The 15,029-nt window shown below is 37.7% G+C and overlaps 1 protein-coding gene across 4 annotated transcripts in view; it reads left to right on the top strand.

Annotated features, from left to right (window-relative positions):
• The window catches only part of SLC4A4 (solute carrier family 4 member 4), a 358,380-nt gene that overhangs the window by 314,970 nt on the left and 28,381 nt on the right, over positions 1-15,029 (top strand). For all 4 annotated transcript variants that reach the window (XM_058722325.1, XM_058722324.1, XM_058722327.1 and 1 more), the window contains 2 exons: positions 4,262-4,375; positions 6,235-6,396. In XM_058722325.1, the coding sequence (XP_058578308.1) occupies positions 4,262-4,375; positions 6,235-6,396 (276 nt within the window). The remainder of the gene's footprint in view (positions 1-4,261; positions 4,376-6,234; positions 6,397-15,029) is intronic.

The following is a 15,029-nucleotide window of genomic DNA, read 5'->3' as shown; positions in this document are numbered from 1 at the left end:
CAGGAACTGGTTCTCTTTGGGATTTTGGCTGGGGGATGGGCGGGGGAGATGGCGCTGGCGAGCGCCTTTGTTCCCCGCCAAGCTGAGCTCTGCCGTCCGGGGGCTCAGCAGCTCTCCCTCCCTTTGTCCTCCAGCCTTCCCGCTTTCTGAGCAGAGCTGTTAACTTCTGACCTCCCAGACGCTAAGTCGCGCTTGCTGTCGGAACACAGTCCGTCCGGCCCCTCCGCTTTTGCCAGCCCGACTCGGGGGCTCTGCTTGGCCGGCGAGCCGCCCCTCCGCCCCGGCTCCCTCCCGCCAGTCCGCGGAGCGCGCACCGCCTCGCCGCCCTTCCTACCCTCTTCCGTGGGCCTCTCGTCTGCGCTCGGCTCCGGAGACTCCGTTCTGCTAATCCTCTGGCGGTTTTCTGGGTTCTTTAGGCAGGTGTAGGTGGAATCTAAGTGATCAGCAGGACGCGCGGTGAGCCCAGCGTCCTCCTACGCCGCCATCTTCCGGAACTCCAAGAAATGTAATTTCAAATCTTATTAACATTTGTCTTTTTAGCTACTTTTTTTTTTTTTTTTTTTTAATTTTATTTATTTTTTTTTTATTTATTTTTTTATTTATTTTTTAATATATGAAATTTACTGTCAAATTGGTTTCCATACAACACCCAGTGCTCATCCCAAAAGGTGCCCTCCTCAATACCCATCACCCACCCTGCCCTCCCTCCCACCCCCCATCAACCCTCAGTTTGTTCTCAGTTTTAGCTACTTTTAAACTTACAATAGTGCCACAGTTGACAAGAATATCATTGCTGAAGTTCTTCCAAGATATATTTATGTTATGTATATTGTATATGAACTATGTACATTTCTTGCACATATGTATTTCTTCCACATATATATAAATTTGGGAAACTAACAACTAAAATAGGTAATCTATTTATTTATATTAGTTTCCTATGGCTGCTATTTCAAATTTTTATAAATATGATGGCTTAAAACATTACAGATTTATTGTCTTGAGATATGGTGGTCAGAAGACTGAAATGGGTCCCATTGGTTAATGTCAAGGAATTGACAAGGCTGTGTTCTTTCTGGAGGCTCCCTTGAAAGAATTCCCTTGCTTTTAGAAGTTTTTAGAGGCCACCCACATTCCTTGACTCATGGCCCTTTCCTCCATCTTCAAAGCCCACAATGGCCAGTTGAGTCTTTTTCATAGCACATCACTCTGACACTGGCTCTCCTGCCTGCCCCTTTCATCTATGAGAACCCTGGTGATTACATTGGACCCACCAGAATAATTCCAAATCATTTCTTCAAACTCAAGGTTATCTGATTAGCAACCTTAATTCTATGTGCAACCCAATTCTCTCTAGCCATGCAACATTACATATTCAGTTTCCAAGAAGTAGGATGTATACTTCCTTAGGGGGCATTATTTTGCCTACCACATTGTCTGACCAAAGTTTTAACATCATTATTCTGGGATACCTTGACAGTGTACTGAAGGGGGGCAAGTATAGAATCAGGAAAATGAGATAGGAAGCAGGAAACCATAGGAGATAGAGTGGTGCCTTAGACAAAGGAGCAGTGGAGGTGGTGAGAAGTGGCAGCATCCTGAATATGTTTTGAAGGTCATTTGCTGATCCATTAGATATAGGATATGAGAGAAAGAGAAGAGTTATGTGGATGGTTTTTGGCCTAAGCAATAGGAAAAAATAAGCTGCCGTTAATAAAGATGAAGAGAACTGAAAGAGCAGATTTAGGGCTTCAGTGTTTAGTTTATGGAAGGCTAAGAATACCTCTTCTAACTAAGGAAGAAACATGTCCCAGGTGTTTGGTAGTGATTCCAGTCATGCAGATCTGTCTCCTAGAGGGCCAGAGGTACAGTTCCTTGGGACTTTATACCAAGGAATTGCAGATTTAATTCATTTGCCACCCTCTACTTCTCTTCTTCTGTTTATGAGAAAAAGGAGGAGCACTGTCTTTTTAATAACCATCCCCCCCCTTTTGAACAACGTCTAGCATATCTAAATTGTCAACAAATTAGATTTTTTGGGTAAGGACTGGGAGGGTGGTAAAAAAAGAGAACTTCTTTTTGCCTTTGCAAAAAGACCTCTGGTCTTCCAGTGATTTATGACCTACTGGACCAGAGAGCAATTATAACATCTTAATAGTTCCTAAGCATGCTTCACATGACCATCTTTGCCAGACCCTCTTGAATTGCCTTTGCCAACACTTACTTGTACAAAGCTTAAGAAATGGGAGTTTCCTCCAGTACTGAGCCCTGGGAAACATCCTTTTTCTGCAGGGATTCCAAATACTTCCAACCAAAATTTGTTGAGTAGCAGTTCCATATTATTACTGGGCTTCCATATCATGTCTTGTTTCTTGGAATTGATAATTCCTTCTTAAGACCTCCTGATGGTAGATTATTTAGTTATTCCAGTGGTTTCTGCAGCCAAAGAGACCTCATGGAACTTGAAATAACAATAGTTAACATGTATTAGGCGAATCTATTATGTTCCAGATGTTATGATAAAAACTTTCATGGCTTGTCTTATTTAATTCTTATAACAAACTGATGAAGTTTGTAGGGATTATTTTGGCTACATTTTGCAGATGGAGTAATTGAAGCTAAGAAAGGATATATATTTACAGAGAGGAAATAATGGTGCTAGCATTCCAACCCAGGTCATCTGACTTTAGAAACTGTGCTCCTAACTGCTGCCCTATATTTTCCTCCCCAGATTGACCCCTGCCATTTATTTGTGCTTGACATTACTGTATGACTGGTGTTAACTGGCAAGTTAACACATCCCATAGCTGACTTTCTGCCTTTTTTTGTGTGTAGTTCTTAAGCGAGCCAAACCTAGCAAAATCCAGCCCTTCAAAAGAAAATGAATTCAAAGCAAATAGGCCATCTTTGGTCTTGCTGCTAGTTAGGACCCAAGGCTCCTGGCACCGGGCAGTGGTCAAGAAGAGAGCACTACTGTGGCCTTTGGCATACCCACCTTGCCAAGTACTTCCATTTCTCAGTTCCATTCCTACTGAACATCTGACTGCAGGAGTCCCACTACTCTTTCAAAAGATTCCCTGTCCTGAGAACTGTGCAGCCACTCGGTCCCTCCCTGATCTCTCTTCATCTGACAATACCAGAACATTGACTGCTCACCTTGAGGTAACTTGACAACCACTGAATCAACCCTGATTTGTTTGGGAGCAGGCTTCCTTGGGTATGTTCCCTTTGTGAAGACATGGATTGCGTCTGTTTTGTTCACTGTGGTATCCTCAGCACCCGATTAAAGTGTAAGCTAGTGAGTAAATTCTTGTCGAATGATCAGATTACATGCCACCATGTGTATAAACCTTAGGGGAAACTCAGGTGCCTGTGTTCTTAGTAATGCTCCCCGGCCATTGTCAGTGCCACCAGACACCGCATGCTTCCCTACTGACTCAGAAATGACCATTCTACAGCCATACAAGGGAAAGGTTTTCTACATCCCATAAACCTCATCTCTTGTCCTGACCAGAGGCAGATATTTAGGAAGCTCCAAGTTTGTCAGCTAATGGCAACCACATTTAAAAAGTGGTAGAGAAGAGATGCCCCACATACAGACATTTTAAGCACTAACTTATAGTGAAAAACATTTCTTTGACAAAGTTAGGGATGTCCTCAAATCTTCATCTTCTATCACATCATGTTTCCCTGAGGTCTTGAGTACACTGAGTCACCTAGAACTTGTAACCCCTTTCCTGCTGGATTCTCAATGTTTTCAGGTTAACTTATGGGATTATGTTGCTGTATGCACACAATGCTATTCCCAAATTATAAATAGAATTCTGTATTTTTGTGTAGGTTTTTACAATATGCCTTGAGATTTCAACCTTATCTAGGTATCCTTTATGCTGCATACAGCAAGAATGTTTGCACAGTATTTCAGGAATATATTATTTGTGACTTCTCTCCCCAGCCTGCGCATGCATGCATAAGCTCACAAACACCAACCTCCCCCCCAATACACACACACACACACACACACACACACACACACACACACACACACACTGATTTATTCTGTGGGATTCAATTATTTCTGGCTAGATGAGAAAGCAATGCAAAAACAATTTGAGAAATAATCTCTCTACAGTGTGACACCTCCTTTAATTTGCTGGTGAAGCTGTTACTATAAAGACAGAATTCTTTGTTCATTTCCAACACAGGCAAATATATTAATCCAGCACTAAACATTCCTTGGTTTCTTTTTAATTTTTTTCAGGCAAGAAAACTGATCAGTGACTTCGCCATTATCTTGTCCATTCTGATCTTTTGTGTAATAGATGCCCTGGTGGGTGTGGATACTCCGAAACTAATTGTGCCAAGTGAGTTCAAGGTAGGTGAACTTCTGCTTTTGGTCATTTGTAGAACGCTATGGATTTCTTTCCTCTCCCCTATTCTAGTTCATCATATATTTTTGAGTTGGTTTTGTAGGATTATCCATTTCCTTATTTCAGAAATGGTCTTTTGCTAGGTGCATACATATTCTTTGTCTATTCCTTCACTAAAGTTGATTGCCTGATTATGATTAAATGCAGGGTTCACATTATATTGAGTTTTATTGAAAAATACACTCTGCTTTATAGTTTTAGAGTATTTAAAATGAGCTGAAGAATTTTCATGCAACTAATCCCCTTCTTGGTCCATATAATAATTCTAAGATGTAATGCAACTATCATCATACTGATTTTATTAAGTTGATATCGGAGCTCAGAAAGAGTAAGGAAAATGCCTGAGATTATGTTATTACTCTTTTCCTGCTACAAAACTACCTGCCATATATACATACGTCTATATATAATGTACATTTTAATTATTACAAAGAGGGGGTGGCTGGGTGGCTCAGTCGGTTGAGCGACCGACTTAGGCTCAGGTCATGATCTCACGGTTTGTGAGTTCGAGCCCTGCGCCAGGCTCTGTGCCGACAGCCTGGAGCCTGCTTCAGGTTCTGTGTCTCCCTCTCTCTCTGCCCCTCCCCTGCTCACACTCTGTCTCTCCCTGTCCCCAAAATAACAAAATATTTTAAAAAATTTTTTTTAATTATTACAAAGAAGATATAAGAATTATTCACTTTATAAATCTGTTGGTATGTGCAGGCCTAATGGGTAAAATTTACATTTCAGTCATTCTTATATATCCCTATCTAATTTTTCATTATGTCTTTCACCTGTTTTATGGAGCACTCGTAGCCTCTCTCTCCATCCCTGAGACCATATGGTACAGCAAACAGAATGTTTGTTGCATTATCTGTGCCATCTCATATTCATTTGCAAACATAAGTTTTCAATCATTCAGTGATTAGTTCATTTAAGTCAATATTTATTGAATGTTTGCTTTGAGGCAGGCCCTTTCCAGGGGATATGAAATGTACTGATGAACAAGAGAAAGTTGTTCCCTCCTTCCAAGCTCACAACCTGGTAAAGGAATAAAATGTGGATGGATTCAGTGATGTAGTTATGAGCAAAGGGAGACGGAAGACAAATATCTTCAGAGAAGTGAGACTTTCTTGATAGTAAACATAAAGAAAAGAATTTATAGGATTCTGTTTTAGTTTATTTTCATTATTTAATGTTAGGAAGAGGATAGAAAAATATTCCAGTAGAAGTGGGAAAATGATCATCTTTTTCATTTTTGGTAGCATTTCTGAGGATTTAACCAGTTATTCTGGGTCACTGTTCATATGTATAAGAAAGACCAGAGTATTAAACAAGTTCTATTATAAAATAAAAAAAAAATATTTGTACCTTTTCTATATAATATGATGTGAAACGATTACAATTTGTCAGTAGTAGAAATAACTTTGGTATAATTGCTAAAATTCATGAACAAAATTCAAATTTCTTGTCTGTGTCTTTACTGACTATTACATTTGGGTTTTTTTAATGGCTGCTCTTTAAACTTAAGTCACATTCTTCCATCTTGAGTCCTTACCTTAGATCATCCTAAATACACAAAATGGCATTTACTTGTTTTCCTTGAGCCTATAGTCTTAGTCTCCTTCATTTAAAAAACTGCCTTAAAAATAATCACCTTTAGGAAATTTTTGGTGACTAATCTTTGTTGAACCTATCAGTAAAACGGTTTCTGATTTTGAAATGTTGGCTCTCCAGAAATCAAAGTGTATCTCTTCCATTGATTTTTCACCAAACAGTATGTATTAATATCGTTTTGAAAATGTTCTCCTTCTTCTTCAAGCCAACAAGTCCAAACCGAGGTTGGTTTGTCCCACCATTTGGAGGAAACCCCTGGTGGGTGTACCTTGCAGCTGCGATCCCTGCTTTGTTGGTCACCATTCTGATTTTCATGGACCAGCAAATCACAGCTGTGATTGTGAACAGGAAAGAGCATAAACTCAAGGTAAATGTTTGTAGTAATGGTTATCATTGCCTTCCACTTTCTTTATAGTACTAGGAAATACTAATTTATTCAAAACCAAGACAGTTTTATTGAGAGTTTTATTGCAGCTAATATTCTTTCTGACTTGGCAGAGTCACAGACCACTTTGTGTTGACACATCTCCTCAATAGAATACTTTAGGATAGATCTCATTTCAATCTGAAAAAGTTGTTTGAAATCATATTTCCTTCACCACCGAAGAGGGCAGGATAAGCTGTTTACCATTCAGCCACTGTCATCCTTCATCTGATTTTAATGTGGTAACTGTCCTTAATGAAGACAGTGACAAATACTCTTTTTGAAGCTATTGAGATAAAAACATGTTTGTTTGTTTTTGATCTGTTGACTTGGTGAGTGACAGTAATAGATTTTCTGTCATTTTACCAACTTTGCAACCTGGTAGGGTTTTTTAATACATAGTTTTCATATTTATATATAAATTATAATGATATATAACATATATAGTATAATGTATAATATATATTATAGTATAATATATATTATAGTATAATATGTATGTCTATATTTTGGATTTTTGCTTCTGTTTAAGAGTAAAATTGGCCTGCAAGTTTTCTTTCTCATAGTGTCCCTGTCTGATTTTGGTATCAGGAATACGTTATCCTTATAAAAGAGCTGGGGAGTGTTTCTCCTCCTATTCCATTTCCATTCCATTCTCTGAAATAGAATATAATACTCTCTTTATTGTGTGTGATATGCCAATGATCTTTTTTTTGAATAATCAAACATGCTTGTTAAACTATATGTGCTGAGTAGTTTCTATGTGGAACTTATAAAACTGATGATCAAAATGTTCTAATGGTTGCAAAATATTCATAATTTCTATTTTTCTATTTGGTAACATATTTTTCTATATTTTGTTCCATTTCCCCAATATTTTCAAATTTGTTGATATGTTGTTTATAGTATTATCTTTTTTCCTAATCTGAATGTTACTTTTCCCTTTAAATTCCTAATGTCATTGATTTGTGCTTTTTAAAACTATTTATTTATTTATTTATTTATTTATTTATTTATTTATTTTTGACGTTTATTTATTTTTCAAGAGAAAGAGACAGAGTGTGAGCTGGGAAGGGGCAGAGAGAGAGAGGGAGACACAGAATCCGAAGCAGGCTCCAGGCTCTGAGCTGTCAGCACAGAGCCCAATCTGGCTCGAACCCACGAGCTGTGAGATCATGACCTGAGCCAAAGTTGGACACTTAACTGACTGAGCCACACAGGCACCCCTGATTTGTGCTTTTTATTTTCCTTGATGATTTAGCCTGAGGTTTGTTAATTTTATTAGCCTTTTTCAAAGAAGCAGTTTATTACATTGGAGTTTTTGTACATATTGTTTTCTGTTAATATTTGCTTTATTTGTTTTGAAGCCATGTTGTTAAGTACATCCACATTTGTATCTATTTTATCTTTTCAGTGAATTGAACTTTTTATGTGCCTCTCTTTGTTTCTAACAATGCTTTTGGCCTTAAAGCTTATTTTATTTTGTACTAATAAAGGTTTGGTAACTTAATTTTCACTTCCCTGATATGTATTTTTCCAGTCTTTTATTTACAATATACCTTGTGTCTTGTGTCTCTTTGTAAATAACACATAGGATCCATTTTTACAGTCTTTTCTCTTAACTAAAATATTGAATCCATTTAAATAGATGGTGATGACTAATAGATTTGGATTCATTTTTACCACATTATTTTTGCTTTCTACTTCCCTAACACTCTATTTGCCTCACTGTTCTTTCTTTTTTATTCTCCTTTCTTGCCCTCTTTTAGGTTGATACAGTTTTTTTTTTTTATTGTCTTCATTCTAATTTGTTTTGTGTTAGTTTGAAAGTTATACACTTTATCTTTTCTGGTAGTGATTATGTTGTATATTTTAATATGCATATTTAAGTTCTGAAGGTATTCAGTGTGTTTATCCTTCTGGTGAAAACTGCTAATGGCTAAAGAATGCTTTAATGTTGATCTTCCTTCCTGAGTCCTATGTTCTTATTACCTAGATTTGATTGCTATCTGGATTTTAAAATCTAATTAGACATGGTCAGTATTTTTAGAATTATATGCAAATTTACTGTTTTCTTTGCTTTTTTTTTTTTTTTTTTTTTTTTTTTTGCATTTCAGATCTTCCATTTTGGAAGAGTTTTCTTTAGACTGCATTATTTCCTCTAAACAGTACTTATTTACTAGACTATTGAAATTTTTTCTGGGGTGATCTTTGTGTGGTAAACCCTCATTTATGTTCATCTGAAAATGTGTTTGTCTCACTTCCATTCTCGTAAGATGGTTTCCCTGGATATATACTGTAGGTTAAAAGCTCTTTCTTCCAGCATGTAGAAGCTATTTTCCATTTCTGACTTTCATAAAAGTGAACTGTCAATACACTTTTCATTGCTTGGTAAGTAATCATTGTTGTCTTTTGGATGCTTTTATCATCTTCTCTTTTGTCTTTATTCTGGAGTTTCTCTGTAACTTGTGTCAGCGTAGATCTCTTTTTATTGTGTATTGGAAAATTGGGTTTCCAGTCTTTTATTAATTATCAGATTATTGAATCTTCCTGTCTTTTATCACTTGTAGAATTCTGTAAGTCTGACTCTTTCAGTCTCTAATACATCCTTTTGGAATTCCAAGTAGAATTTTGTCGTATGTCTCCATCTTGTGCTCTACTTCTACTAATCTGTTTTTGGTTTGGGTTTTTGTATTTTTGTTTTTATTTTACATTTCCTATCTTTTGGTCTCTGTGTTATATTTTGGGTAATTTCTTCAGTTCTTTCTCTTTATTAAATTATTTCTTCTGTTGGTTCTATTCTGTCAGCAAACTAGCCACTGAATTTTTCCTTTCAAGAATTATAGTTTGTTTTTTTTTTTTTGTATTTAGAAGTTCCATTCTGTTATTTTCCAAATCTTTCTATCCAGCTTTGATAGTTCTTAACTTCTTTATTATTTTTCCATAAAGTCTTTTATTATTTTATACATTTGCTGTCTTTGCAGATTTGATTTTGAACTTTGTTTTTTTCCTCTCTTACTTCCAGTGTGTCTTCTCATTGTCTTTTTTTTTTTTTTTTTGTAAAGAAACAGTTATAAGCTAGTCTTCCCATGCAAGTGCTTCAAAGCCTTCCAGAGAAGATTTTATTTGCTTCTGGGAGGTATAGGAGAGTCCAACCAACCCAGGAACTCTTTACTTTTATTTATTCCCATAAAACATATTTTATTATAGAAAGTTTTAAACATATATAAAAGTAGACAGATGGTATAACTCCAGAGGTTTATCACCCAGTTCTAGCAATTATTGACTCATGTCCAGTCTTGTGTCCTTGCTTGAGGTCTCTCCGAGGTCTCTCCTGCCTTTGCAGTTAGTGACATCTGAAGGGTTGGCTGTGTTGATTGTCCAGGATGGATTCTTCACTCACTCACATGTCTCACATGCCTAGTACCTTGATGTTCCTTGGTGTGTCTGTCTGTCTGTTTCTCTGTCTTCTCTTTCTCCACATGGCCTATCATCCTTCAGAGCCTTTCTGTGTGGGTTAGGCTTCTTGCAGCATGGCTGTCTTGTTATGTACTTGGTACATGGAAGGTGACTTTCAAGAATTATGAGTGGAAGATGCAAGGCCATTTCATGGCTACACCCACAACTGGCATAGCTTTATTTTTTATTTTGCTATAGTTGATTGGTTAAACTAGTTCATTTAATGGGATAAGGAAGGGCTTCATTGTTTGTTGGAGGGATAGCAATTTTACATTGTAGAAAAATATGCAGGATAGGAGCATATTTTTCCAGTCATTTTCAGAAAATAATATCTGCCACATTTGTACTGCAGAATTTGCCTTAGTCTAGATCATGGTGCTTACTTCCCTGTTTTGTCATTTAGTGTGTGCTTTTTCTTCTGTATTTCTTTTAAATTGGTCATTGGGGAGTACCTGGGTGGCTCAGTTGGTTAAGCGTTCAACTCCTGATTTGGGCTCAGGTCATGATCTCATGGTTTGTGAGATCAAGCCCCATGTCAGGCTCCGTGCTGCCAGCATGGAGCCTGCTTGGGATTCTCTCTCTCTCTCTCTCTCTCTCTCTCTCTCTCTCTGCACACCTCCCCCCACCCCCAAATAAGTAAACTTTTTAAAAAAAGAATAAAATAATTGGTCATTGGATTCAGAAGCTTGATGCAGTGTAGTTTTGACCTTTTATATCTATATCTTTTTGTATGTTTTTGAGGGTAGGGTGGCAAGACATTCATAGAAGGCCAGGACCACTTCACTCTGTGTTTTTGGCTTAAGAGTTTCTAGACCATATAAGTAATGTGAATTCCAGCTTCAAACCTCATTACAGGTTTATAGTTAGAAATATCTTTCAAGATTCTTTTTTTTTCTTATGGCTTTATATCTAGTAGGATGGCCAAGAAAGGCATATATATCCCTAGTGTCTTTCTCTGTAGGGTATTTTATTTCCTAGGTGACCAACTGAGTATGCTGTATTTAGAGCATCCTAATTTTATTTCAGGGGATGTCTTTCATTTGTAGACTTTCCCCAAGATCTTGGGAGTTGGTCTTCCAGACCAGAGTTCAGATGGTCATTCTGAATCCAGGCCTGAAAGCCCCAGGATTTGACATAGTCTCTCAGGGTGGGCCCAAGCCTCCAGTGTTTACTAACCTTGTATATTTACTCTTTCTTGTTGCCATTGTTTTTTTGTCTGCAAATGTTTCTTTTACTTTCTGGCAGATAAGAATGATTTCTAAAAGATATTTTCTGTATTTTGTGAGCATTTTTAGATGTCTTCTACTGGGAGCAGTTTCAGTGTTGATTTAGTTTTAAAGGATAGAAATGGATGATAACTAATATATTTTATTCTGAAAAAAGTTAGGAAGCACATTCTTAATTTTGATATATAGTTGGCAAGATTTGCTATGTGTCTTTGGAGGTAAATGCCTATTCACTTTTGCTCATTAAGTTTTCCTTTTAGTAAAATTCAGAATTTCAAGTTTAGCAAATTTAGGATTAATAGGATAGAACTTTTTAAAGATTTTATTTTTAAGTAATCTCCACACCCAACGTGGGGCTCAAATTTACAACCCTAAGATCAAGAGTTGCGTGTTCCACCAACTGAGCCAGCCAGATGCCCCTGATAAAATATAGAATTTAAAAAATTATCATGTTCCCTGTAGAAAACATTGAAATATCAAGACATATTAGATTTTACCTCTTAAAACAGGAATTGAGTATATAAAAAATAAGTTTTCATCACTTTAGGAATCAGTTATTTGAAATCACTTCTTTGAACGACAGTAGTTACAGAGGAAGTGCCAGTCTTTTGATACAAATCTAATGATACCAGTGGAGAGACATCATGGATGAAAGACTTTTCACTCTGGATATTGTTTTGTTTACATTTTGTTAGGAAATGTGCCTGTGGAATGTGGGAAATTGGAGATCCTACCTAAAATTAAAGGGCCTTGAGTGCTATGAAATTGAGTGAAAAGAAACCTGAAAAAATGAGAGGGATGGAGGCATTATAATACTAAAAGCAGCATGTTTTTGGGTGGCATTTGCTTTGGCTCAATGTCAAGTGGCCCTGGCTGGCTGACTGCTCTGTTGGGATGGGATCCACCTTTCCACTCTGCTGAACAGCTCTGTATTGATGTAGGAACGCCAAGGCACTTGGCTTTTCTTGGCCATCATTTTGGTTAGTTATGTCCCACATTATCCCTGCAGAGCACTCAAAAGCAAACCAGGTTCAGCAAGGTCATGACTTCTCCAAGGTTATTTCCTGAGTCACTGCAGAGGCAGGAAAAAAGTCTGAGCTTTAGACTGCAAAGCAAGGGATACTTCTCACAAGGAAAATGATTTTAAGTGTGTGGGAAGCAGAAATAATGTAGGATAGGTATCTAGAAATAGAGATAAGTTGGTAGATCAGTAAATTTTCTGGTACCCCCTATGATAAAACCCTAAATTTGAGGTTGTTTTCTTGGATAACTCCAAGATTTTCCCTGTTTTATTTTTCCTTTCTATTCCTGTTATCATAACCTTAGATCCAGTCCTTTCATTTCATGTCTAGACTATTCTAACTATTTAGCCATGAGTTAATAATCAGTTTCCCTTGCTTCATTTCAAAAGCAGTAATTTTTTAAAAGTATTGTTCTTATATGTCAGTCCTATCTTTCTAATCCTTTACAACCTTGGCCTTCTGGACATTTGCCCCTTGAAGAAATTCCATTTGCCTTTAGCATCCCATTAGCCTCGGATTTAAGTCTCTCTGTGATATGTTCTCAGCCTAAATTTAGAATGATGCTCTCCCCATACTATATGATGCTCAGATCAAATGGGTTATTGGTTTCTCCTCAAATCTGGCAGCATCTTCTGCCAGTTGTTCCAGCTCTTCTCTCTATTCCTCAGTGATTGCCACTTACCAAAATCCTTCCCATCTTTTAAAATCCTCCAGATATAAACTTGTCAGTGTAGCTTTCACTCCTAATGTAATTTCTGTTGCTCTTGTTTTTGCCCTTACTGTATGTGGGTTACTCTGTGGCACCGGTCACATAATATCTTGAATGGGAGTTGTGTTGTATAATTACCTTCTCCCTTTTCTGGACCAAATGTTTTCAAGGCAAGGGCATGTTTTAGTCCTCTCTCCAGCTCTCATGTGGCCCGTCACAATGATTTCCATATGGTAGGCTCAGTAAGTACATATTGAAGAATGTGGTTATCTTGGGCCACATGGTTCTCAGAGTTGTTGCACTGTGTGAGACAGCTGATAGCTGAAAACATGCCAACCTATCTCTGGTTCTCATAGTGAGTGCTCGTATTATTCAAAGCCCTGTTTTTAGATGTCATCATTGCAAGAAGTTTCTGTGTGTTCACTCTAGAAATTGTTAAACAGTTTATCCTCTAGTTTATCCTCTGTACTTGGGGTGTCCTTTTTAAACCTCTCTGAATCTCTGTCTAAAGTGCTTTGTAATTTGTGGACAAATCTGAGTCCCCTCATCTGATTGTGAGCTTCTTAGGGGGAGGAACTAAGTCATGATTCTTGGTGGCCCCATAAACCAGCTTATTGTCTGGATTATGGGGGCCTCCTAGCATGGATGTTTATTCTGTGTCTGTGCATGTGCATACTGCTCCTGATCCTTTATTATCATCTTATTTACCAGACGGTCAGACTAGTCTTTTTCTCCCCTAGATTTTGATTTCTGTGGATTATTCCTAAATGACCTTTGTTCTGTATTAGCAAAGTATATATGATATCAAAAAGAAGTAAAGTTTCACTTCCTACCCCGCTACTTAAAATAATCTCTAGTTTTAGAAAGTAGAACATCCTTTGGATTTATATTCACGAAGACAGGACTTTTTTATTTTAAAAAAATTTTTTAATGTTTATTTTTGAGAGAAAGAGAGAGAGAGAGCGAGCAGGACAGGGGCAGAGAGAGAAGAAGACACAGAATCTGAAGCAGGCTCCAGGCTCTAAGCTGTCATCACAGAGCCTGATGCGGGGCTCCAACTAACGAAATGTGAGATCATTACCTGAGCCAGGGTCGAATGCTTAACTGACTGAGCCACCCAAGTGCTCCAAGACAGGACTTTTTTAAACTTTAAATGGCATACTTAGCCTTTTGAGCATTTTTTGAGTCCTTGCTATGTATGGAACATTTGTGTTCAATGTTGAAGATAAGAATTGTTCTAATTTATGGTCTCTGCCCTGAAGGAGTTTAGTGGATTTTTCCTATTCACCACTTATCTCCACCACCAAGGTTGGGATTGACTTGCCTTTCTTTGTGCCTTGTATCTTACACATACAATAAATTATTTGCCTCCACATCTGGCTTCAACTAATAATCTATAAACCCCTTAAGGGCACATGTTCTATTGCACTTATTATTTTATCTAACACAAGCCCTAACATAGTATAGGCGTTAATGAATGTTTTTTTTAATGTTTATTTATTTTGAAAGAGAGAGCATGAACAGGAGAGGGGCAGAGAGGGGGGCAGAGGGAGAATCCCAAGCAGGCTCCACACTATCAGTGCAGAGCCCAATGCAGGGCTCGATCTCACAACCCATGAGCTCATGACCTGAGCTGAAATCAAGAGGTGGATGCTTAACCAACTTTACCCAGGCACCCCATGAATGCTTATTAAATAACAGTTTTCCAAGCAAAGATATGAGCAAATGCAAAAGCCCCAGGGTAGAAAGAACCTTAGTATGTTGAAGAATGGATAACAGACCAGTGTGACTGGAACATGGGGGAATTAGTGATTCATGATGAGGCCAAAGGGAGTAGGAACAGATCATGTAGAGCAAAGGTTCTCAAAGGTGATGGCTGTGCTGTGTACTGGCATCCACTAGATGCCAGTTTCACCCTTTCCTCCTAAGTTGTGACAAACAAAAATGTTTCTAGACATTGACAAGTGTTCCCTGGGGGGTAAAATCATTCCGGGAAGAAACACTGATATAGAACCTTATAGATGATTTTACTATGTTTTATTTTAAGTGGAAACAGGAAGCCACTGGAGAGTTTTGAGCAGGGAAGTACGGTATAATAATTGAAATTTTAAAGAGGAGAGTGGGTTGTGAGGGACAGGAGTCTCTCTATGAGGGGAATGG

Source organism: Neofelis nebulosa, chromosome 3 (assembly GCF_028018385.1).
Source record: "Neofelis nebulosa isolate mNeoNeb1 chromosome 3, mNeoNeb1.pri, whole genome shotgun sequence".
In the NCBI taxonomy this organism is placed as follows: domain Eukaryota; kingdom Metazoa; phylum Chordata; class Mammalia; order Carnivora; family Felidae; genus Neofelis; species Neofelis nebulosa.
This window is presented reverse-complemented; position numbering and strand designations above follow the sequence as displayed.